This window comes from Scatophagus argus, chromosome 15 (assembly GCF_020382885.2).
Source record: "Scatophagus argus isolate fScaArg1 chromosome 15, fScaArg1.pri, whole genome shotgun sequence".
NCBI classification, from domain to species: Eukaryota; Metazoa; Chordata; class Actinopteri; family Scatophagidae; genus Scatophagus; species Scatophagus argus.
The window spans coordinates 7,790,070-7,817,462 of NC_058507.1; the positions used below are offsets into that span (position 1 = coordinate 7,790,070).

General features: G+C 41.2%; 1 protein-coding gene across 2 annotated transcripts in view; it reads left to right on the forward strand.

The window, feature by feature from the left end:
* Positions 1-27,393, forward strand: part of dph6 (diphthamine biosynthesis 6) — a 55,843-nt gene that overhangs the window by 26,037 nt on the left and 2,413 nt on the right. Inside the window, exons 10-14 of one of the 2 annotated variants that reach the window (XM_046412647.1) lie at positions 244-369; positions 1,772-1,901; positions 2,060-2,234; positions 16,694-16,942; positions 22,521-22,905. In XM_046412647.1, coding sequence (XP_046268603.1) covers positions 244-369; positions 1,772-1,901; positions 2,060-2,234; positions 16,694-16,942; positions 22,521-22,905 — 1,065 coding nt within the window. Of the gene's footprint in view, positions 1-243; positions 370-1,771; positions 1,902-2,059; positions 2,235-16,693; positions 16,943-19,188; positions 19,735-22,520; positions 22,906-27,393 lie in introns of those variants that run through there. The other variant, XM_046412648.1, reaches the window with a different exon arrangement.

A 27,393-nucleotide genomic window follows, 5' to 3' on the forward strand; every position in this document is an offset into this window, starting at 1 on the left:
GCAGTGCGTTTGTGACAGTCTCTGAATTCATTTCCCCTTTGACATAAACCACCTATGCATGAATTACTTCACACAGCATATGCCCTGGTTATAGATGAAGAAAAGGAATAAAAAAAACCCATTTTGTTTGCAAGTCTTGATCAAGTATTGAACTAACTATTTGCAGTCCTCACTGTGCAGAGAACGTGCGAAGAACCAAATCTGCTAACCCACTTCTTCTTCATGTTGTATCTCTTCCTACAGATCTCCCTCCAACCTGCTCACCAAGAAGCTCAAGAGGCTATCAGTGGATCTCTGGCATCAATGGCCTTCAGAGCCAAGAATGTGGGATCCAGGACCAGACGCGAGCAGCTTTCACACAGTTGAAAAGTAAGGGAAAGCGCGACGTTAAGAAAGTATTGAGCAAGAGAGCGAACGCTTTTGAAGAACTTGATGTACTGTGAACACGCTTTTCTCTACACTTCCAAAATCGCTGAAGTGAAAACGCATCCAGAAGGACACTCACAAGTAAACTAATAAGCCATGGTTTCTTCGATCAAATAAAGATTACTTCTTTTATATGTTCAAGGGGAGATGATATAGAATTCCTTTGTCCATGGGTGATTGAAGAGGCTTCAGTTTCTGCAGGGGCTTACTGTACTCCCCACTGGAAGCCCCAAAATTCAGTGGAGAGAAACATATGGGGAAAACTTCTTTGTCCCTTGGGTGTCTTTCTTTCTCCTTGCTGTTCCTGCTAAAGACACATGAGGAGGTGTGGCTGAGCTTGAGAAGTCGTTCCTTATTCAAAAGTGCTTGTCAGCCCAGCAGGCTAAACCCTGCGTGTCAGAGACGCCATCTGTGACACGAATGCTATAGTGAGTTGGCCACCAAACAAGGACAGGCACTTCAAATTAACCAAGCCTCCTTTAAAATAAAACACACACACACACAGACTCACAGTGCAGTCATGTTGGGTGGGTTATCATTTTTGCCCTGCAGAAGTTTAAAAGTGCACGCTTTTACAGTGTATCTGAGTCTTTTTTTTTTTTCGCTTTCTCCTTTTTGATGCGAAAGATGAAAAGCATATTTAATGTTTATCGTGGTGCTCAGCTGAACAGCCTTCAGAGTGCAGAGACAATATTAAACAAGTTAATATTTAATGAACAACCTCTTTGTATGAGGGCGAAGTAGTCTGAGACGCTGGTGTTGGCAAAGGAAAAACAAACTTGAAGCTCTTTCAAATGATTGTAAAGAGAAAGGCTTTGCTTTGAGCCCTTGTGCCTGCATTTGCATCCAGAGCCTACAATATGCGAATGTACTTTGTTAGGTCACACTTTATAGAAAGGGGACGAACATCATAACCACTTTAGAGCCATTTTAATGGATTTCAGTGTCACGGTAAAACTTTGAAGATTATACACCTTTTAACTGCAATAGCGTTAGCGTTCAAATGACTGAACAGTCTGACTGTATGATAGGCATAGCACAGTGTGAGCCTGACACCTGACCCAAGCCTGTACACTATAAATGGTCGACCTACTAAATGTGGCACTTTTTTTTGGTCACAAATCCACAATTTTGCATACGAGCTTGCATTTTAATTGGAGTTTATTGCCTTGTTTTTGGACTATACTGCCAGTTTTATTATATGTGGTACATTACATTTACCAAATTTATATCAGTGAGCTCTTTCAAGTTGTACCAAGTTTATAGTAGATGAGATCATGTTGCTAATTTACAGTATGCAGCTACACTACAGTGATTCACAGTGTAATGTGTTGTCTGTTTCCAGGTGAGTTGGACAGCAGGGGCTGGAAGATGAAGGACATTGTCCTGGTCCACTTGTATGTGAGGTGCATGGAAGACTTTGTTTTACTCAACACAGTCTATAAGGAACACTTTGGCATGAATCCTCCTGCCAGGTAATGCTGCAAACACAGAGACAGACCTTTTCTGCTGAGTTTTTTGTTCTTTTGGCAAACATTTTTACATTGTTCAAACTCTACAGCATTTGGCATTTATTGTGAATTTGAGTTCTAACTGTGCCAACCATTTCATGGTCCCCCTCTTTTCCTTGTAGGGTGTGTGTCCAGGCTCCTCTGCCTGCTGGCCAGCTGCTGCAGATGGATTGCCTGCTCCACGACTGGACCGAGCCCCTAGAGGAGGGCTGCTTCCACCAGAGGGATGCCCTGCATGTCCAGAGTCTGTCCCACTGGGCCCCAGCCAACATTGGGCCTTACAGCCAGGCTCTCAGGGTAAGGCTCTAAGGTCAACAACAGGGAGAAGGTGGAGTTGCTTGTGGTAGATAAGACTGTTGACAGTTTAAACTTGAAAGTTAAGTATAGTTCTCTGCTAATAGACTAATCAATTATTCAGTCATTTCAGCATCACTGTCTTGCCAATGATATGCTTCACAGACCCTGTTATTTACCTTTTCTTCAGTTTTATTTTTCTTACTTTTTTTCCAATCATCATTCTCTGTTTGTTTCAACCTTGTTCTTCACGTAACATGTTTGGCTACTGATTGCAAATAATAAACATCTCCTGCTGAATCCCTTGATCCTTGACTGAGAAGCTGAGCTAAAAATAAGGAACTTTGTTTTCTTTTGTGTCATTGTTGGCAAAGTAATGGATTAATAGTGGAATACCAAGGATTCATTTGATGAATGATGAATCTCTCTGGTGATTCTTATGATACGTTGTTGTGCTTGACTCTTACAAAGCAGTTGAAGTGTCTCAGATTACGTGATTGCTTTGAGTCCGTCTCTGTTGTCTCTGTTTATGTACAGATGCATGCGTGCAGATGATTGTGATTGTTGCTTTGTGTGATAGTTTGTTCTTATTACTACCTTTATGTATACATGCAAATATGTATCCCTATTATAGTGGGCAGTGTGTATTCATTTTTGCAGTTGTTTGTAAAGCTACGAGTTGAACTTCTTTCATATTGTTTCAAACCCAGAAAGAATGCCGAATTCAAAGGCAGAGCAGAGGAAGTGTGGGCCGTGGTTGCACGGTTGGCTTGGTGTTTTGTTTACCCAGTGTGTATTATATGGGATTACACTTGTCAAGGTACTGTCAACAAGGATAGTGTCCATCTCCTCCACACTGTCCTTGATCCTACAGCCAAATCCGTCTATGAGTGAGAACATGTGTGGATTAGCCGTTCGTTCAGAGCTTGACGGCATATCTCACCAGTGTGTCACTGGAGCTCAGAGGATCTTGCGCAGTTTGGATTCCTGAGATGTAACCTACAGAGTCAGGTTTGCTTTTAACATGCCAGCAATGTTTGATTTCCTCAGTGGAGTCTCATTAAGACATGAAATTGAAGTCAGCTGTGAGCATGTGCTATTGCCTCTGGAAAACCGTCTCATCTCTCATTCCTCTAATGATCATTCATATCCAAAGCAATTTGAGAAAACAATGAGAGGAGTTTCCTGGCTCAGTGATGCGCACGGCGCTTCATGCGACCCCTGTGTCGTTTCTCAGTGTGTCTGCTCCTCCTCCACGCTACAATGACTTAATTTGATCAAAAATGTATTAACAACTCTTCAGTACAGCTAAAGGTTTTTACATATTGATACAATTACCCCCTTGCTGTGAGCAAGCACGCAGTGCCACCCTTTCTCTCACCACTACCATGTTGGCTCCACCTTAATGATAATTTTCAACGACTGTGACTATTGCTGTGTGACACCATGGCAACGGGACTCTGGCAAAAACAGAGACAGAAAAGCTGTTGTCTGAGACCAAATAACACTTTCACTGCGGAAAAGAATTAGTAATTAAAAAGGGATCTGGTCATACATGGGGGTTGGCAGTGGGGTTGAACGTGAAATGATTAAAGATGAATTTCTGATCTTAATTATGTCCAGTGAATATAATCAGTTCTGTGCAGCGGAGGCGTCTTTGTGATGAGTTCTTTGAAGAGGGCAATGAGTTATGACTTAATGGAGGAATTAGATTGTCGTAAATTGTTGTAAAAAGAGAGTAACCTGATGATTGATTCTGGTTTACCTTCTCGTTTGTTAATCTGACAAAATGTAATAATGCTAACCATCTCAACATGCTGTGACTAAATACACGTATAAACAGACCGATGTCCATCTCCACTGAGACCAGTGCATTCTTTTGACATGTGTCCAGTTGTTTGAGAGAGAGCACATGGCTACTGACAGAACATGGCACTCCGTCGCTGCAGGATTTAACTGCAGTCGGCCTCCACAGTGAAGGGTGGTACTGGTGGTGGTGGTAGAGAGCAGCGGCATTTGGGATTGGCATGTGATGGATGCTGGACCTTCAGACTCCATCCATCTCTTCATCTATCTGCCTAGCTTGTCATGTCTCTCAGCTTCACCTCTCGGGAACGGCACCCTGGCTGAATGTCGACTTGGCCTGGCAAGCTGACAGAGTTAGATCTGACTTGATTTAAAGAATTAGTTAACCTTTATGATGTCAAAGCTGGGGGCCTATTGGTGTATTGTATGTTAATGTATGATATGCCAGTAGTTCAGGTAAAAGCCCCAAGCTATGAAGACAAAAACAGTGATTTAATTCATGCTTTGTTTCATTTTGTTCTTCACCTGATTGACATGTGCTTAGAGGTTGCATTCACCATAATATGTATTACGTACAGAGTAATATATCATTTGTGAGTGCGGTACTCTCAAAGTTCTTGCCCCTAATTGTTTTGTTTTTCTGTGTGTTTTTATCAGAGATCTAATGCAAATTTAACTGTCATTTGTTTTCAATATGATTTGCATAATCTAATTAAGATATAAGACATTTCACTCTTTTATTGCATCAATCTGTTCATTAAAAACAAAAGATGCTCTCAGACATCCAGTTTTACGCGCAGAACATCAAAACAAATTCTCTCACTACAACAAAAGCAAAGTAATGGCATGCTTTTAAAAGAACTAAAAGTTATTGCTGCATTTTCTGTAAGTTGTTTCTTCGAAAGTGCTTTTAAACAATTATTGCATTAACATAATAGCAGGAAAAAAAAAAGAAAAGCTTGGGTCTGTTTCTTTAGCCAGCATTGTTCCATATTTTTACGCAGAAATCCATTTATACTAATAACAGACGATTACGCTTATGAGTTGCCAGATGGACAAAATTGACCTATCATTTACTGAAGTTCGAATTAACAACAGGAGTCTCAAACTACATGATTTTTTTTTCCCACATCCATTGAGATTAATGTTGCCTGTTCCATCACATTCCCTTTGGAGCCCCATTTACAGAGGCAAAACACAATAGCCAAAACAGGCCTGAATAGGAAGACTATCAGTTGAATGGTTGTTAAACATCTCCTCTTTCCTGTTAAGGTAAGTGGCTCACCCCTGGGATATTTGCTGGGAAATTATACTCACTGATCAGATTCTGCGGGGTGTGTTTTGGGAGCTGACTGCACTTGCCTCAGGTTGCTGGTGAACACTAACCCCCTTGCCTCATTCCCCTAATTGTGAGTGACAGTCAATATTGTGGAAGGCCGTCTTGCACGAGCCCACGACAGGATTTGCATTGGATTTTTTGAAAATTGTCAAAGTGGACTGCGAGGAATCAGGAGGGAAGTGGATCTGACGTTGCCAATTAGCGTCAAATGGGAGGAGTATGCTGTGGCACATGGTAGAATTTGAATAATTTTCTAACAGTCGTCTTAATGTCTAAAAACAAAGAGATGAACATCGTTTGACCCTCTTGATGAAAGGTTCAGGAGGTCAGGCTGAGTTGTAGTGCGGTTGGGCCACCCATGTAGGGACAGAAAGATGATGGAAGAGCGACTAAAAGAGGAAGAATAATTTGAAATCTCCTCTGCTTGTTGGACTCCTAATTTTGATTTTCTTTCAGCCAACAAAGTAGTATAAAGAGTATATTTTTAAGGCTTCCTTTAATTTATTTTCATTTAATTTATTTCCTTTAATTTAATTTTCCTTATTAAAGATTCCTTTAATAATAAACTATATAGATTTTTTAAGATGTTTTTTTAAGAGGGTGTCAGGAAACATGAGAGAGGAATGAATTGTGGTTACATGGTGTGCATGTGAAACTGCTGCGTCACAAGAGGACCCAACAATAACAACAAAAACAAAGTCCAACCTCTTGTTCTGCGTTAAAAGAAACAGATTATGTCACAGTGTTGTCCATGAGAAATGTGGTACATGATGGGTTTGTGAAGCAACTGGACTTTATGGTGAATAATCGGAAGGCTGACAGCTAAATATGAGCTAGTGTGGTGAGTGAGAAAGCGAAAAATTTTATTGATGAATTGCAGAAATTAAGCTAAGTGCTTTAGTTTTATGGTTTGTTGTTCTCACCCAGAATATTTCACCACTGTAAAACAGCCAACATGCACAATTCAGCAGTCCTCCACATTACATCAAACACCTCCCCCCCCCAAACGTCCTCAAACTTCCTTAACCTACATCTAGAGAATACATCTACCTCAATTACCACAGAAGAGTAATTAGCCAAAAAACAGCGTGCGTGTGTGCATCTGCGTTCGGGGAGGTATTCATGTAGCACGAACAGATTAATTAGGACGTTTAACTTCATTTCTAATATAACAAAATTAATCCCATAAAATATGAGGGATCTCGGAGGAGGTGCCTGTCAGCATCTGACGCCTCTCCCCTGTTTGCCATAATCTATTAAAACCTTGCTTTTATCTCACCTCTCCCCTGTCATACTTTATGGATTTTTTCATAAACACGGCCCATACTTCATAAATGTCTCAATTTTCTAGTCTATTAACATTACTTCAAAAGCGCTTGATAAAAGAGGAGGGCATGCGTGAAATAATGCACCAATAATACGAAGTGCTGGAGGCTAGAACAGTAGGGGCGGCTCTCTAGCGTGCACACTCAGACAATGCAAGGGATGTTATCAACTTTAATAAAAGAACAAATGATCACTTTTGCTGAAGGAGGAGGGGAGATGAGGCAGGGAGGAAGGGGTGAGGCCAGTTGTCGAGCAATTGAGTCGATGAAAAATGAGGTCTTGAAGGCTCAGCGGTTTGAGGAGTCGTGAGATTGAAGGCTACTCAGAACTACGGTGTTCTTCAGTACATGTAGTTACTTGCTCCTGGTTGCAGCAGAGGATGTTAACACAGATTTGTTTTTTCTTTTCATTTCACTGAAGGCACTAGTAGAACCGGCTGGCTGTTTCCCCGTCTGAATGCCTGAATTGTGTGCAATGAGTTGAACCTTTTGTCTGGAGAGAGTCAAGAAGGTTTTGACTGACAGTTGGGTTTCACCTCGCAGCCTTTCCCCAGCGAGCATTGATTCAGTTGCTGTCTCTGCACATCACCTGAGTGTGTCTCTGTAGGCTTTACTCATCCTACCCAAACACCGGGGTCAACTGTCTTCGCTTGAACCGGACGCACACAAAACACACTGATCAAACCCAGTAAGACCTTACTGCAATGTCATGTAGGGCTGTATGCCCTGAGGCCAGCTCTTACAGAGGCACACACAGACACACACACACATGCACCTGTGTGCTCTTTGTGATAGGCCCTGGCTGTATGACAAGGTAAACTGGTTTGGCCATTACAGTGAGTCATGAGTGACTCACTGTAACGCACTCATGACTGACAGGGCACGTATACAGCATTCAAACCGCATTCAGGGACATGCAAATAGATAAAGATGTAAAGACAAACAAAAGAGGCAATTGAGCGCACACATTATCTCAAACCATCTGTACCTAAACATTTGTTGACAAATGTTTGCTCGTGTGCAGGTCTGTGTACCCACAACATGTATGCATACTTATCAACACTGCCTTGTATGCAAAAATGATTTCTTTCCTTTCCCCCCTTCTAATACAGCTCTGCAACCCAACATGTATATCTGCCTTGACACATGGTCATAGCTTCGTCCTGGGACAACGCAGGAGCTGGGTTGATTACTTGTGCCTTTAAATATTTACACATCTATGTGAAAGGTCAAAGCAGACCATCTTTTTTTTTCTTTCTTTTTTTAAACCTGACGAGGGGGATGTTTTATAGGAAGTGGTCACCAGCAGATGAGGTAATTATGTTACGCTCCCAACTCCATCCCACACACCCCACCCCTCCACCCCTTTGTCTCCTGCTGAGACTGCGTAGAGGATGACCTGTCATGGCAGTGGTCATTTTCAAGAGAGAGCGCATTCTTTGCTAGATTATCCTGTGCTACTGCAGCACCACGTGGAAACAGGCTGGTATCAGCTTGTACCAGGCGAGGACAGGGTAAGGACTGGATCTGTCAGAGTGCATCGACTCTCAAGCGGCCACGTACGCCAGCGCTGTGCCTCTGCCCCGGCCCCTGCCACACTCCCACTCATTAATGGGCCCGGCCCTGACAACTGATCCTAATTGCCTTTGAACAGCTCTTCATGTATTATTGGTGCCTGACTGCCTTGGTTCATGTCAACAAGCCATGGGCAGCAGGGACAGGATAGCCACAGCCTTCGCCCCCCCCCCCCCCCTTACTCTTTTACGTACTGAATGATGGGGAGTTACACTTATACTCGATATGCATATACTGTAAATATACGTGCATCATTTGTGTACATGTACACATACAGGAGGTGGACATGTACCATTTAATCATCCTTCATCACCCACGCTGTTGTAGATCTCTGGTGTATCCAGTGATGGGCCAGATCTTACTAAAAGTCTTTCGCCTTTGGAGGTTTGCAGATTTCTTCTGCTTTGTGTCTAAAAATCATTATGTAATTATTTTTATCATTGTTTTTGTCTACAGTATATTAATAGAAGATACTGGGACATTTAATGGAATCTAGATGAATGTAATTAGCTGTGATGTATGAATATGATTTAATTCGATGAACGGTGGACTTTTTTTAATTTGAGAAAATCACATCCTTGTGTGTGTGTGTATGTGTGAGCGTGTGCGCTTGTTTGCTTCTCACTTTGTCACTGCTGATGAGCAGTGGAGGGGTGAATGGTTCAGAGACATCAAGAAGGCATCTGAATAGCGTCATGTAAAAATCCCACGACTGCTGATATCTGCCAAGACACTCGGGCTGTTACAATTGCAATCACAAACACTCAGTCAAAACACATCATTATTTGTAGTCCCATGTGTGAATTATTACCCCATATCCAACTATTTACTTCTCATCTTACCCGTCTATTTGAATATGGAAAAAGGAGAAGTGGGGTGGTGTGGCTTTTTTATTTGTGGAATGAAATAACTGAACGCTGAATGCATAGATAAAAAGCATAGCGGCGCGTCCTGTCCACTCCCATCACTGTCTGAGACAGGAGAGATGTATGACCATCCCATTACTATGGTAACTAGCCACTATATTCAGAGCTGCCCGGGTGTGTTTCTTCCCCCTGCAGTGACGAGAGGGCATATCTGACAGGGCCCACACACACACATGCATATACACACACACACACACATAGATAAGGAGGGTCTGGAAGATCCTCCTTGTGAAATCTACACAATATAAGGATGAGTTCCCACACATACTAATGTGGTGACATACAGAAACTAATAGGAAACAGCATCAGGGGAGAAATGTAACCCTCCTGCTTTACAATGTTTTACTTGCAGTCAAAGTCTTTAGTCCAAAACAATTGACTCTGAACTGTTTAAATTTAATTAATCTTAGGCAAATAGGGACAAGAAAAACTTCACTATGCTTTCATATTTTTGATGTATAGCTGTCAGCCAAACAGAAATGAATAAAATTGTCCAGCGTTTTATTAATAGATTGTTTTGTTTGTACAGAATAAATGTGGTAACAAAGACAAACCATGATTGATATGTCACCAACCAAGACTGAGCGGCTGTAAAAGATGGCTTGTTGCTGCAGATTCACCTATTGACTGCTGTACACCTCTTTACTGCAGTTTGTGGTTTTAGGAAACTGCTGTTATACATGATTTTTATCATTATTATACCCGTCTGTCTTTTTGTGAGGTTGAACTTGCCACCGGTTAGACGTGATTATTACCCACAGATGCAACAGTGTGCTAGCATATCCATTTTGTCAGCATGTCCATTTAGAAGTTTTTTTTTTTTTTTTTTTTTTACTAGTACTACAGATGACTCAGAAAGGAGTTAGTGTTTACATTCCATTTACTTTTGGCCATTCGCTTCATCATAAATTTCACATGGAGCAATTCTTCTGAGTAGTAACTTTTAACCCGGGTCATTCATTTTTTCAAATGCCATTGTCATCAAAGTAAAAACTGTTAATATAATATACAGTCCCTTGTTTTTTTTCCTTATGTGAACATATCACTATGTTCATTTTTAATATATATTTATTATTGATATTATGGATTTATTATGCAAGGGGATGTCAACACCAGTGAGTCTTGGTAATGTACTGAAGTGGAGATGCTCAGGGTAAGAGTTCATTCCATTTAATACAGAGTACACAATATCTCGCACATGTCAAAATTTATTGAGCTGCATTTGATTCTCTGACAAAAATGTTTATATTTGTTCTATTTTTCAGTGGGGATTCAGTACATTTTCAGTATACTGACATAGAGGGGATATTATAATATCTGTTGCATTTATTCAGTAAAATAACATTTCTGAACATTCAAGTGTAAACAAGTGTTTCTTAGATGGAAACTCGTTCTCTTGAGATTTTTTTTGTTTAATTTTTTTTACTATTCATCTTTTTATAGTCCCCTTTCTGCTATCCTGGATTTTCAGTAGTTTACAAAAAAAGATAAATATAAAGCAATGCTTAGTGCCGATATTGCAACAAAAATCACAAACAGTTATATTTTTTTTTTCCAAATTCCCTTTCATCAATACTCCTGCATTTCTCTAGTAGAATTTGTGGCTTATTTATGCAAACTTTTTTACTTTGTCAAAAAAAAAAAGAATAAATAAAGGAAAAAGAAGAAAGACTTCGATACTGTCTGGGCAGCCTGTCCATGGATTGAGTGGACTTTGCATGAGGAGCTGTGTGCCTTTTTAAATGTAGCCATACTGCCATCTGTTGAGATGACAAGGGACTACATCTTTTATTGGTCTCCTCTGTGTTTTCTGCACCGTCTTCCTCACTCTGTCTTTCATTTTTTGTTTGTCTGTTATTCGTCTTGTATTTGTGAATACTGAACTACATGTTGTGACCATTACAAGCAACACAGGAGCAACTGAGCAGGGAAGAGAGGGTTTGTGTGTGAGCTTAACTGGATTGTTTGGGTTGTGGACACTGAGGACTTTTCTCCCCGATCCAGCAGCTTCAAATCGCTGGGTCGCAAGCCGATTTGTTTTTGACATTCACGCTGTCACATGCAGAACAGACATTTCACACTGTGGTCCTATCTCTGATATTATAGACACACACAACTGACTTCACCACAACTGACAGTTACCCTTTAATGGCTGTGCCTTGGTACACTGTGTTGACATAATTATTTTGTGCCCAGGTTAGGTTAGTGCTCCCATTACCAGCCAGCCGTAGAGACGTAGCTTCAAAAAGAGGAAAAATATGAAAAGACAGAAGAGACGAGGTGGTCACAGCTGGGAAGGGAGAAATAACAGAGGTTGAGGGTTGCAGTTTCAGCATCATTCAATCAGACAACATGCCCCTCAGCTGAAACAGCGAGACCCTCCCCGATTCTCTCGAATTAGGGAGATTAGCAGGAAAGCGCATAATGCAGGATGATGGAATTTGTCATAATTTGCATTGTCCTGGAAAGATTCGGTTTGATAGAGCGATGCATGGAGGGGCTTGTCATGTCCCACGGGCAGGTCATAGAGGAAGCTTGGCAGAAATGATTTTTGCGATATGTGCATCAGTCGTAAAAGCCTCACAACCAATTTGTCAAAAAATGTGAGGTCAGGACAGTTGAAGGCAGCAGGGCATTTTGCCTAACGCAATGAAAAACCATGCCCTTCCATCACTCTTCATCCACAGCTCAGCTCTGGTGTGGCACAGTACTCCACTGCAGCAGGCAATTTTCTTGTTTGTGCTTTGAGGACTTATATTTTATTTGAAATAATTCACTCATTTTAAAATCATTATAGGTAAATTTACAGTACAAACCACACAAAAAGTGTCAAATTTTGCTGTAAATGAGTATGTATAGAGAGATACTTTTTATCATGTTGCAGAGACTCAGATTTATTTATTTATTTATTTAGTTATTTGTTTACTCATGCCCATTGGCATTCAGATGTGTCTCCTTGAGCATCCAGCAGTCCCGCTCCCTCGACCTTGGTTATAGTACTGAGCGGCAGCTCCTGACCACCATAAAGTTGACTAGAGCTGACATGACAGTGTTACTCTTCCACACAGTGCAGTGTCTATGGAGTGGCCATGTCGAGAGCAGACATCCAGGCACAACAGAAAAATACACATAAGCACAGAGAAGGTGGGGGTTGGGGAAGGCCAGTGTCCCTCGCTGAGACTGACCACACGTTGCCTCAACAATGGCTCATTATAGCTGTGTAATTTTTAGCATTCTTCTAAATTTGTCATCATAAAAACCCTGTCTTTTGAGCATATGCTTATGGTTTGTTTTCTGAATAAATGTGCAGTTTTAGACCTCAGAGAATGCACTCAGAAATGCCCTATACTCGCCTTCCTTTGTGCACTTCATATGGCTATTTATGTCGCCGTTTAAGTAACACTGATTTTGTGTGACAGTTGAGCATACAGGGGTTAGGCTCAAACTAGAGCACAAACAGGAAGCAAAAAATAGAAATAGTGGAAAAAAAGAAGAGGGAATAAAAAAGGCAAATATCTCCCTCCCCCTTCCCATGAAGCCTTAAATGAGAAGCCTAACATGGGGAGAGATTCTGTAGAGGGCAGATCGGTTGTGGTTCTCCTGAAAGGTTTGTATTTGTAGAAATGAGGTGTCAGAAGAGGCAGGATTTCCTCAGGGCGCAGCACAACATGAGCCCATCTCTTATCATTTCCCACTCCCAGACATGATCTGCTTTGAATGCACTAATGCTGAAAGAGCCCCACAGACTTGAAGCCAGTTCAAGATGAAATCACAGCACACATCCCTGACAAACTGCCATCCACCACACAAGGATTAAACAGTCGCTGAATATCAAATCCCCGCCAAAAAGCAGAAATAATATATGCACTTAAATACATTGAACAAAACTTCAACCTCAGTTTTTTTGATCCCCACATTTTGAACTATTTTGAGCTATTTGCCAAGCCTAAAATATTCAACAAAAAAAGAAAATTACAAAAGTGAAAAAAAGAGCCAGGAAGGAAATTTTGAAATTTGTCACATACATTAAGAATGTTCCATAAGGGATTAAAAGTGAATTAAAGAGTGTCCCATTTCAAGTGAATAACAGTTTATATATGAAATTAAGTTTTAGATGGAAACCTTGCTTTGAATCTGACCTAGTGCAACTTACATGTTGCGGCCCTTTAATATTTTGTCTAAATTCATCATAAATTATTGAATAAAGGCTTACAACACTCAATCTCTGATACATTTTAGTTATGAGCTGGAAAGTCTTGACCTGATGCTTTGAAGATGTATTCATTTATCCTTATTGCATGATGAGGCTGTAAACAGCACTCAAAAGATTTGGTATCAATCTCAATGAAAGCACATATCACAAATATTAATTACATTTTGCATTTAATTACCCATCCTATTGCGTGTACTGTACTTAGGATTGCCATTACCCTTTTAGCTTGGTGACATGTGTCCTTGCATAAGGGAAAAGGTACACCATATTAATCTAACCTATTTTACACATTTTGTATTATCATTTTCCTGGTTAAATTATGCATGAGGTCTCAATGGGGAGAAATGTGACCATTAGCATATCTGATAGGAGCGGTGGAGCAGTTTTCCACCTCTCTCTGTCCTTGGAACTAGGCAGAAAAACCTGACTGTTCGTCAATACCAGGTCATTTTATCCAGGCCGGGCCAGTTCATCTATACTATTCCAGAGCTCTGCTAATGACACTCGGAGACGTCTTCAACACGATGGGGGCCCAGAGGGATCCAACACCAATGTGAATATAGTCTAGCACTGTCTGGTCATCTCTGGAAGCTCTGACAAAAACTGCAATTAGAAACACCTCAGACACACCAGCCTGAAACGAGACACCGTTAAGGGTTGGAAGCAGATACAGCCAGGCGCTTCCTGAGTACATTTACATGTATGTTGCTGTCTGCAGCTCCCTGGGAGAGAGAGAGACAGAACGTCTTTTGGCATGGTGACCTTTTGACATGTCATTGGGTTTATTAGTGTGGCCAAGTGCATTGTCCAAATTGCAGGAGCAGAAAATAGCAGGAATATGTTGCAATCGATATCAAATATTTCTAATATGATGCTGCTCTAATATTTATTGTGATATGTATTCTGTCCAAATTGCCCAACCATATTTTACTTTGTTTTCTATGATTAAAAAAGACAGTTACTAAAACCTGAAATTGCTGAAAATCTCTCAAGTTCTGACAACAAATCTCAAATATAATAAAGATGCAGTAGAACACAAATAAACTGACATGTAGCATTGATTCTCTGGCCCTTTTCTCAGTGGGCCATTTAGACTGCTAAGGCTAGCATTTGAAAAATACTTTGCTTGTTATAGAAAGTTTAATGTCATATGCAATTGTTTGACCCTTATGAATATTAAAGGGTCCCATCTCTGGCCTATTAAAAATGCATGTGGCATTGTGGTTGTTGATCACGTTTAGAACGCCCATGCAAATTGGACTGTCTTCCCTGTCAAGGCCTAAGATGAATAATGTAGTTGTGTTGTACATTCAGGGACACACCATTGACAGTCAATTAACAAGTTTGATTGGTGTGTGAACTCACTCTTTTGAACTGTTAATTTTATGTAAATAGTATTCGCTCTCCCTACTCCACTGTCTCTCCCCCATCTAGGTTCACCACAGAAAGATGTGCCCCCACAACCATAAACCCCCAAATCCCCAATTCCACCTCCCACTAAGAGTAACCAGAGCGGGATCCTTAATAATTGATCATCACACACCTGCTTGGTAGAAGCTATGGGAGCCTGCCTTTAACAGTCAAGGGGCCCCATGCTAGCCCCTTTTGATATTCAAATAGACAAATGGTAACCAGCCTTTATGAATTCAAAATGGAAGCGAGCTCTTTTCATGGGGACAAGCTTGTTAAAAAATTCTGGCCACCCATCCAACCTGATGGAGCCCTCCTTTGTTTGAATGGATATGATGGCATTTGATGGCTCATAAATGGAATGCCAATGACAATTTGTTGTTGATGTGTGGGAATGTGGCTTTTATGTGAGGCAGACATAGTAATGCGGGCGCTTGGGCAGATCATGCTTGCAGGTAAATGATGCAGCGATTGATCCAAGTGGTTGAAAGCAGTCAGGGCCTTATCTCCTCGCTTTTTTCCCCCCTCACTCACTTGCATCCCGCTCCCCATCTTCTCTCCATCTCTCAGCTTCCGCACCGTCCAGGTAATTTGGAACAGCAGAGACGGAAGCTGTAGATTCATTAAAGTTGACAAGTGAACCCATGAGCTGGGTATCATGACAAACCCATCTGATTATGGAAATAGCCATGACCATCTTTGCCCTCTAGCTAAACAGCCATGCAGCTAGCATCTTGTTTTGGTAGTATCTCATAAAAGACATACATTTCAGCAGAGGAAAAATGCTCTGTTTTCAGCTTTCCTCTTTTGATCAACAAAACAAGAAGAAAACAAAAGGACTTGTTGAAGTTCGGCTGAGAGTGCGCTAAGTCTCATGTAATACCTCTGGACCACGTTAACACCGGTAATCTTGCTTTAAAACATTGTGCCCCTGACTCTGTCTTTGCTTTCAGTAAAGGACCTTGTCTTGAGCCATGTATCAATTGATTCAGGCCTTTCTGATTCTGCCTGGAGATCTCCATGTGCTCCAGGGTCCCTGCAAAGGCCAGCAATTATCAACATGTCATCAACAGCTGTTTGTATTGACCAGCAGGTAGTGTCCAGCACTAATGCCACGCAACCTCAAACAGTAGTGAACTATGGGGTCTCTAAAGACCTGACCCCCTTAATGCCACTTCTCTTCCTACTCATCTCTCTGCATTAAGCAGATAGATTTTTTTTTTCTCAGGTTTCATTATACACAAAGCTTAATTCTAAAAGAGGTATTTAGCGGAGAATTGAGCTTATTATCACACTGTGTTTATAAATAATACTGGTGCCACAGCGATGCATTAGCAGGCTTCTCACAGAATACCTGCTTGTGAAATGAGAATTGTTGGTGATAACATCCTGCAAAAAAGCAGGTGGAACTTGTTAATTAATGTAGTGTTACTCAAACATATGCTTATAATTAATGTTAATTTGATTGTAGCACCTCACTGATGAATATTGAACTTTTTATTTGTATGAAATTTTGTAGTTTGATTACTTTGTTTTTTGGTTGAATAGAAACCATTTTTCAGATATACCAATACTGACAGGAGTTTTAGAGTTTGTTGAAACTGAATGTATACTATGTATCTAGCGCCACCGTCAGATCAAAGTTTTAATTTGCTAATTTGTTTTCAGCGCTAAATAGCAAACATTAGCATTAACATGCTCACAATGACAATCCTGGGGAGCATGTTCAAAGTTCCACAGTGCCCAAGGACAGTGCCACAAAGCTGCCAGTTTGGTTCTACTCTCTTGATCCTGTATTTTTTTTTTTTACCAAAATAAAGCCCTCATTGATGTGTTTTTCCTTTTTTTTCCCCTCCTCTTCTCTCCAGGTCGATGAGTTGGTTTTCTGTGCAGGCCAAATTGCTTTGGTCCCCTGTACCATGCAGCTGGTAAATGCTGGCACCAGGACGCAGGCCCATTTGTCGTTCAGCTATGTGAAAAAGGTTCTGGAGGCGGTGATTGGCAGCCTGACTCTAACACACGTTATTCAGGCCCACTGTTACACCACAAGGCACCAAGACATCCCCATCATCAGGGCCGTCTGGGACAGCATGCTGATGGCCCCAGAGGATGAGAAGGTCAGTTACTGGGTAGTGAGATTTTTGTTTATGAAACACATAGAACTGGTTAAAACAAGAGCAATGACTGTCTGTTTTATTATAGATGCAGAGGAAATATTGATCATACTTATATGATACTAGCCTAGTCCTACATAGAATGAACACATGTTTAATGGATTAAAAGATAGTGGGATCCATGTGTCGATGAATAAGTAAAAAAAAAAAAAAAAAGAGAGAGAGAAACTTGATATGTTCTCCAAGTTTCTCAGAGAGCCCTTTCAGAATTGTATTTTATAGTTGTGAAATAAGTTCCTCGCCCCTCCCTGCCCCCTCGAGACCCAAGCCGCTGCGACTGATATTTACCAGTGAGCGCGCTCATGAAAAGTTGATGATGTGGGAAATGCTGGTGTCTTTGATAATGTGGAGCTTGGCACAGAAGCAGATGTCTTCCTCAGAGCTTCCCTAATCCTTTGCCCCCACACACCATTTTGGAGCTCCGTTCAACTCTCAGAGCAGCTTATCCCCCTCTCCACCCCTCTTCCCTGCCACCTCCCTCCATCCCTCCTGCCATTCTACCACCCCAGCTTACAGCCCCTGCTCCACACGTCTAATAGGGGCACCAGTCTCCCCTGGCAGCCCTTCTCCTCCCACAGTAATCTGTCTAACCATGGGAATAGGGCCTTAGGGAGAGAGGCAGGAGCCCACCTCCAACATGTGGCTCTGCTCCGTGGTGAACAATGTTAAAGAGAGAGACGGCGTCAACTTTGTGTCAACTCCACAGCCATATAGCTGTATATAAAATTGTAAATGGGTTATAGATGGCCAGCTATCAATATTCTCAGAGCTTTCAAAATATATTTTTTTAAATTCAAATACACATATTACTGTTTAGTTCATCTCAAGAAAGAGGGCAAAGCTTTGGGACATGACAAGACTGGCCTCATGTCAGAGGTCACTGAAGATGGACAACATCTGTTGTTTTTCTATATGTGGTATGTCAGAACAATCAAACACATTCATTTAGCTGACCTGGGATTGGCACCAGGAGACCCTGTTTTAACTTCAATTGATTTTCATTTGAAGTAGGTCTAACTGACAGCTCCATCTGTAAACAGGTGGCTTCTCCCCCTGAAGAATAGAGCTCCCTTAAGGTGGTGGGTTACTAACCTGACCTTACACTCTTTCTTTGCCTGTGAGGCAGATCATCTCCGTGTGACTTCCCAGCTTGGCCTTCACATTTTCCCCTCTCTTCCACTTCAAATGCAGGTGTGCAGCAGAAGATAGGGTGAGCAGTTCTGGTGGTGGGGGGCTACTGTTTCATTCCATACTTGGTGAAATGCTTTTTCCCTGGGGTGGCGATTATACAAAGCGCCGGTGCTCATTTGAACTGATCATAATTAAAATGGTTAACTCGGGTCAAACGCTAATAACACAACTCCCACAGACAGAGACAAAGTTGCCAGCTGCCAATTAGCAAAACGTCTTTCTTCACTTCATGAGGTGATGTCTTCAACTATACAGGCAATTCAGTTTTATATAACTGTGGTAACTAGTAAGTAAATAAACCAAATTTTCAAAACACAATCTATAAAGTATTTTATGTAAATGGATAAAAAGAGAAGGGAGAAAATAAGACATATAAGATCAAATGTTAATACTGGGATACATACCAACCAACAAAATCTAGTGATGCCAAATAAAAATGTGATATATGATATTTTGCTGTACAGTAATCTTTTATGTGTAATCTAATTGTTCTGAATGTCTAATTTTGACATCATGATTTATTAAACTGAATCAAATATAATAGTAAATTAGAAATTAAGATTAAAAATCAGTCAGTCTGTGTTTCGCCCCTGCGATTGACTGGCGACCAGTCCAGGGTGTAGCCCGCCTCTCACTCGTAGTCAGCTGGGATAGGCTCCAGCTCCCCCACTACCCTGACGGATAAGCAGTGTAGAAAATGGATGGATGGATGGATGAATTAAAAATCAAATGGGAAAGTTATACCAAAAAAGTAATTCAATCATTATGTTGAATTTTATTCCAAGACTGTTAATATGGATTGAATTATTAATACTGAATATTTGAGTGAAATTGTCATGTGCTCTTATCCCTATTATTTTTCCCAAATCTGTCTGTCCTTTTTAATACATGCTGATTGCCATGAGCACAACATGTAATATCTGATGCACATTTAAATCTGGATGTCCAATGTTGGATTGTTTTAGATATAAATGGCATGCTTTTCACTGTATTTTCAGACAACAGACCTGTGAAAACAGCAGTGCTTAGCATGTCTGTGAAGCCACAGGGCCATGTTGTTGTGCGTTGATAATTTCTCTAATCAGGTGGATGAAGAAGCTTGCAGGGTTAATTGGGAGCATACTGGAGTCGCTACAAGTGTGAAATTGTATTTACGGTGCATTAAACCACAATAAGCCTGTTTGTCTGTGTGTGTGCAAAAGCTTTGATGAACAGGGAGATTTTGATGTGATAAGTCGATAAATGTTAAACAGCTGTCCCTTTGTGTCACAATAACAGCTTCTGAAAACATGTCAAAAAGGAAAAAATAATTATTAGGCAGGTTAAAATATATATATTTTTTATTTAATAAGGCTAAGGACAATTTTATTTTCACATTTGCTATTCATAAATACCAAGATGTTTTGCAAATGTGGAAAAGATGTTCAAAGAAATTATCAGTTTTATCAGAATTTTGATGGGTGAAAAATTAAACTTGATAGTACTGAGTTTGCAGCTGGACAGTTTTTCCTTTGTGCAAAAGTAAACCCTATATACATAGTTTCTCTTCTGCTTACTTGAGATTTTTGAAGTAACTCTGGCCTCTGGCATGTTTTTATAATGGCCTCATGCCCTTAAACCCTTTCCCACCCCACTGACACAGCCCTGTGTGTTTCATTTACACAAACAGCCTGCCAAGCTTCAGAGCAGACTCTTAAGAAAAGAGATTGAATGGGAAGGATATTATAGCAGACTGACAGCGCTACAGTAAGTGTTGAGACATAGAGCCACATGCTGAAGGTGTCCTGCTGGGCAGGAAATGTAGGGGAACTGGCTAAGCAGCGCAGTCCCATCAGCTCCCTGCTGTTCCCCGCCTTTACACCACTTCCTTATTACCGTGTTTACCGTTCGGCTTTCACGCCTCTCGGCCCTCCAACCCACCACACGCTCCAGGCGTATGGACGTGAGTTGAAGTGAGGAAAGTGGGGAGAAAGAAAACAAACATAAGGAGTAGCAGGTCACACGCCATCAGTGTCGAGAGCTAAGCACAGCAGATCCGGACTTCACGCGTTTACCTGCCGTTTTTGGAAGAGAGAGCACTGGGGGAGTGGCTGCTTGCCCTGGAACTGGAGTGGGATGAGGTAATGAGATGGATTGTGTTAAGTGCCTAGTGTAGACCAAAGCAAGAGCCCTCTACACAAACACACACACACACACATGCACTCTCTTTGCCACCCTGCCCGCGCTCTCCCAACTTGCCACTCCCGCACTCAGCTCCATCATACATCAAAGTTTGTAATTTATTGGATTGATTCAATAAATGATCTCTGGTCATATATAGATGTCAACCACTGTTCCATCCCTCACATCTCTGGCAGGGACACACATGCACACACACACACACGGTGATGAAACATACAACATATGCACATACAGAAAGACACACACACAGGCTAGGGGGAAATTCAAAGAAAAAAGTAATAGATTACATAGGGATGTGGTTGGGTACCTATATCGCCGAGAATATGCCTACTGGGAGACTAGAACAGAGTGGAACCAAGCATCGTGAAAAAATTCAAATTCATCTCCAAATTTAAAAAAATGAATGGAATTTATGTAATAAATAGTATTATATGAACAAAATAGCAAAAATCAGTGATGAAGGTGACGTTTTTTTCACTGATAGTGTTGGTAGGATACTGTGATATGGTTGCTTTAATTGTTAAATATTTATTTTAGTTGTCCTAAATGTGTGCACTCATGGGCCTTTGGATATTTTATAACTAAAAGCAGTAATACTTTCTGTGTGTGTATTTGAATAAATAAAACATTTAACCTCCACCAGAACTGCTGAACAAACTTCCCTTCTAATGTTACATTTTTGTGGATACATTAATAAAGAAACAAAGCGAGACTCATGTAACCTCATCCAACAGCTCTGACAAGAAGTCTGCAACTGTGCCATGACAATAAAGTCCTGCCAGAGGCTGGAGCTGCAGTGTTGAAGTCCCCTGATCTCCTTGTGAATGGTCGGTTGGGTATAGTGCCTCAGCACCTAAGGCCTGCAGGGTGGCCTTTAAGCCTGGCTGAGCAAGACCCCCGGTTCTGTCACTTCACTCCTCAGTTCCCTCACTCTGTTCCATGTTCAATCACTATTGACAAGTGCAGGAGCAGCTCCCTCTAGGAGAATACCTATCCTGTGCCAGAAGTGCTAATATAACATTTATCAAAGCATAGAGCGCGTATGTGTGCTGTCACTTTGTCTGACATGCTAAGAGCTGCTGTTCTGACATGGCCATTGTTCTCTGCTCTTGCGATTGTTATTGTTGATCACCAGAGGCTAGGCTCTCCTGAAAATTAGCAGAGTAAAGAAATCTTAACCTAACCCTTGCACACATACTGATTCAGGACACTCTCCAAGGCAAGAGGTTAGCTGTTGATACACAATTAAGCGTTTGCTGAAGTTTAATCTGAAGGTAAGTGCTGCTTCAGTGAATCTGGCTGATTGGGTCATGACGGACTCGTCTGTTGAAGGGACAAAGAGGCCGTCATCTGCTCTTGTCAATGATTTCTCTTCTTTTTTTTGTGAGTGAATATCAAAATAAAATGTGAGTAACCTGTTATTATTCTGCACTTACGAAGTGGGGTGTAAGTGGATGAAAATTGATCCAGCAAATTGAAAAGGGGGTTAAGTGTTTTTGCCCTATCGACTCCAACTGAAATGACGGTTATATAAAACACTCATTTCTCTCCCATTAGCAGATGAAGCCACAGCCAAGTATTATTAGAGGGCCACATTGTAGCACTGCTCTAAGACATTTTGCTACTGCTAATGGCCCAGTCCAGAAGGGGGGAAAAACAAAGAGATTTTGGCTCTGTAGATAAAATTGAGGCAGTTCTCCACTAAATGCGCATGTGGTGAAACTGCCGTAACATATTGTGAGTGATCTTCTTACAAGGTGAGAAGTCATCTTGGATAGGACCTGTCATGTTAGCAAATGCACCTCAAAGTGAAAGCATTTGTGAATTCTGCTCTCTCTGGCTGCAGGGAGTATGGATTCTTTCTGAACTGTTTGTACACTATCATTACTGAGGGTCATCTCACAATCTCATGTTAATTGATAGGCTGTCAGTTTGTCAAGCAAAAAGCCTGTCTTAGTGCCATGTGGTAGAATTTTATGATGTGCTTTACAATAATGTTAAACGTTGATGGAGTAGTGTTTGTAGTCCGAAAGCACAGCATGTGTCTCAGCAGGAGGGCCATACATTTGATTGCAGTGTGTGGCACAACACAGTATATAATTTGCCATTTTATTTCAGTTCATTTGAATACCATCTGTCTGCATTGCAGGACTTGTGGGAGCCCAAGAGCAAACCTGCACCATTACTGGTCGTGGTGGTACCTGCCTTACCCAAAGGTGCGGCTGTTGAGCTCCATGTCACTGCAATTCGGGATGACTCTACCAAAAGGACTTCCTGTCACATGACTACAAAGGTGGCAGGTGGATCCATAGAGTGCCACACTGTCATGTCTGCTGACGAGTGTAGCGCTTCACTTTCACTTTCCCTGGTTGTGTCCAGGGATAACCTGGAGGTCACCAGTCTGAAGGAAGTTACAGAAGCAGTTGGTGCTACACTCAAAAAAGCCATGAAGAAGATGAATGATGAGCTGGTGCCACTGTGTGCCAGGGTGTTCTACAAGTGCACCCACTCAATGGCTCAGCAGATTGTTCAAGGTATGTCACTGGACACGTATCTCACTAATGATAATATAAATAAGCTTTGACTGATCTAACATTTACAGTCATTAAGAGGATTTATCCTAAATAAGCTGTTCTGTTGAAGGCGACACTTTGGAGACACACTACTCATGCTAGTTAAGCTCTCCATCGCCATATTAATGGAAACAAAGTGACGGCTCGTCTCTCTCTGCACTTTCTTTTCAAAGAAAGTTTGAGCTGACATTGGTTAAGTAAACTCCATAAGGTATTCTAGGAAGCAGTCTCTCCAAAGGATCTCATCTTCTTCCTGTGTTTAATTATTGTAAGTCATTTGTTGTGTCTGCAGTGTGTACAGTAACCCAAGCAGCTGGCACAGTCTTTTGTCATCATTACACTTTTATATGCCACCATCTCCTGCTCCCAGGATTTGAGGTCCTTGTCAAGGCAAATGCGGAATGGTATTTGTTTTATCCTGAGAGATGTTCTCTCGGAGGGAAAAGGGCGACGAGCACATCGATCACACGAGCTCAGTTGTCAAGTCATCGCTGAAGCAGTCAATTAACATTTTCGAATCTGTGCCAAACCAGCCATCTTACTGTCATTTTTAGCTTTGACATAACTCATCTTTTTGAGGACGTGAAATTATGGTTACCAGTGATGAATGGAAAATAAGTTGATCTGTTTCGAATATGTATTGATATGCATGACAGACGAACAGTGCTATTTGTTTTGTTACCTAATTATATAATTGTTATTCAGCATTGTTTCACAGTATATGATGCGTGTCATGTATTTCTTCTGTCATCATCCACAATAGAGGAGTAAGGTTATTTAGCAAAATGGAGGAAAATATCTCCAATTTTATATGCAAAATCCAATTGGTGCCTCCGCCAAGGAGGCCATGTTTTCAATCTCTTTAGTTTGTCTGTCTGTCAGTAAGATTATAGGAAAAGTACTGGCCTGATTTACATCAGACTTGGCGGGAGGGTGTAGCATGGACAAAGAAAGAGCCCAATACATTTTGGAGCTGATCTGGATCACTAGGCGAATCCATGAATTATTTTTCACTTTTGCAGAATGAGCAGATTCAGTTGCAGGCTGAACCCTCCTACCCAGCTCGAGTGAGCGGCAATGGTCAAGCAAGCTAGACAGTGAATGAGTAAAGGCAGTGGCATTGATGACAAACAAAGCAGCAAACCAGAGAAATAAAAGCTTGTTTTCTGATTGTTTCAAACGACTATATTCTAAAGCACAAGTATATGCAGTATATATGTGTAAAATGTCCTCCAAGTAGCAAAATAATGCAACACTCTGCCACACACTTAAGTCGTAACTGTTGATTGAGAGGTGATGCTGACATTTCAACTAAGCGCAACCAAATTTTGACAGAATTCTAATGCTTCTGGCAGTACTTGAACATAAAGGCCTTCTGCTTGCTTTCTCAGATTTGCATGTCATAGAAGAAAGGACTACTGGCCTTGGCAGAGGTGCCATTGTGGTTAATAATAAAATAGAGCATAGATATGGCAATAAATTCTGAATGCATACTCTATAATTTAGTGCAGTTGGAATCAGAGTTTACTATTGAAATTTCTCCCTAGAAAGGACTCTAAAATGTCTTTTCTATACAAACCCATGACAGTGTTACTGGGTCATTTGTTTACTGGAGAAAATAAACCTCAGTCTTCACCCTTGAAATATGTTTCTTTGATTATGGACTGCACGACTGCTTCCCTAAAACCATTTACTGACTCATCATTGAGCCGGAATCTGTTACCTTACTCTGCACGCACAACCAAGCCCTAGAAGCTTACCCATGGGCATTTTTATGGGTCACAGCCTACGCTCATTGGATGATGAATCCAAAAAGTCAAAGGAGGAAAAGTAACACCTCTGGCGCTAACAGTCACAGTCTCACAACTGCTGCTGTCAGCGGGCAGACAGACGACAACACTGGAGCAAAATGTGACTGCACCCCACCCCCATAACCCCCCACATCCCCCACCCCACTGCACCCCTTCGGTTACTTGTGTTAGGATTCACAGCTGATAGACATGACATATGCTCCAAATGAAACCTTTAAACATCTTGTCTTGACATGTTACTTACGATAGAAAGATTCTCGCAAAGATAGGTCAGCATATCTCAAGTGCAACCCCAACTTTTAGAGGACCTAAATAAGGTATTTTATTTATTTTTTTAATCAAAGTGGTTAAAGAAATCCATTATTTTACACATTATGCATCAAAATCAAATAAATCCTCAAAACATTATACACAAGGGGAACTTGGGAACCTCCAGTAGTTAAACCAGCAATAACTGATTTTGGCCCCTTGCGGACAGCAGAAACAAGTTGCGAACACCAAACTGACATGTTTTCAGATTTTAAAACATGAGGAACTTGTAAGCAAATAGTTGCCTATTTACACATACAACAGATATATAATATATAATAATAGCATTTATTGTAAGTTGTGTTTTTGAGGCCACCTGGTGAAAGACTCACTCTAACTTTTAGCTCTGTATTGGTCTCCACCAACTCATAAGCAGCTAAATGCTCCAGTATGTTCACTTGTTGCTCATGGTGTGTCCTAGTCAGCTGTGGACTTGATCTGCTAGTCTGCTATCATACTGACCACCTGCAGCAACCTCAAAGAGTCAAAAAAACTTGAACTTCAAGTGAGTCCTTACAGATAAAGTAGGCATGTGATTTGTTGTTCCAATAAAACTATTGGTCGTAGCTCTTTAAAGAGAGGTGAGGAAGATTTCCGCCTTTGTTGCTCCACTGCACACACTCAGTCCCTCATCCTCTTTGTTCGTTCTCCTTGGACTAAGTGAACGATTTTCATGAGCCAACGCTTACTAATTACCACCTCGTTTACTGGATAATTTTGCCAGTTTGAGAGTCAGTGTAGCACAACTAAAAACCACTGGCTCTGGGCCTTGGCCACTGCTTAAAAGCCCCCTGAGCCCAGCAGGCATCAACCATACCACTCACAACCCCCTTTTTCTCTCTGTTTCACGACTGCCTTCAATGACACCCCTCCTTCTGTTCACTTAGGCTTACATTATTTATATGATTAATCAGTTCAAACTAAAGATGGCTGTTGATGTCTAGCATAAAAGGATGTTTTAGGCATTAGTAATGATTTGGTTTTAAAAACACATAGATTAAACAGCAGCCCTTTTGGCTCCCTGTGTGTTCGCTGTGAAGCAGAATAATGGCTCATCCTATTGGGTAGATAGTTTAGTTCCATCCCATTGCTAATGTGATGGCTTTTTGAATCTTAGAGCCTCTGTCCACTGGGCCTCTCAATGAGGCTCCCCATGTAGCCCAGAGGGGGTACTGAGAGACCCAGGGATTGGGTGTGATGGGAAGCATTCATAGGATTTTGTGATTTTACATAAGGATTTAAAGTGACTGGAGCAAAGTGGTCTGTGTTTTTACTTGCTTTTCACTCACAAAGACAAAGACAAAATAAAACAAAACAAAAAAAACATGGTCACCTTCACCGCCCTCGTGTCTCTTATTCATCCATAAGCAGGCATGTCTGTGTACACTGATGCTGAAAGAGACTCGCAAAAAGAAAGCACAGCACAAAGATTAAAACATCCTGACATAAAACGGGCTTAGTGTGCAAGGTGTGATGAAGGGTGTGTTTCTTCTCTTAATGAAACCATCCCCTGTCTGTGATCTCCCTAGCTCACTCAGTTGTCAGCTAGCCATCTCTAGAGGATCCTGCTTCCCAGGGTGCACCACATGCTCTGATAACACATATTTAGGCTTTTAATGCCCTCCAAAAAAGGCCTGTGTTCAGTGGGGGTATTTTAAGCTGTAGTGCATATTAGCTAATTAGGGTGTGTGGGCTCTTTGTAAGGATGTTTGGCATGCTGCGTGCACTTCAAATGAAAGAGAAAGAGGCTTATTAAATAGTGCTGAACTGCACGCGTAACCTCTCTGTCCTGATTTCTCTCTCAACATGTTCACATAAATGTCACACAGTGGTACTGCAGTACTAATAAATGTTATTTAAAGACCATATGTTTGTGTTTGTCCGCGGAGACTCAACATAACTAGACAGGAATGACATTTTGACATCATTATTAGACAGAAATTGTTGTGTTCAATATAAAAAAAAGAGTGATATTTGCAAGAGTGGTGGTACAAAAAGTGACACAGCATGCTTTCCCAGATGTGTAACTCTATCATGACCGTGCCAGATCACACTGTCCACTCCCAAGTCCCATACAACATACTGTTAAATCAGAAGAAATAAGCCAGGACAGTCAACCGTGAGACAGGAACACTTGTGACCAATTAGTGCACAGAGCAGAGGAGGGAAGGGGAAACATCCCAGCGGGCTGCTGCTAAATAGACAGGCTGTCATCAAGACCAGGCTCTGAGACGCTCAATGAATTCTCACATGTCCGCTGCCCGTCTGTAGTCCGGCCACAGACACACATACACTAACAACATCTCTCAGCTCTAGCAAAACTGAGAGC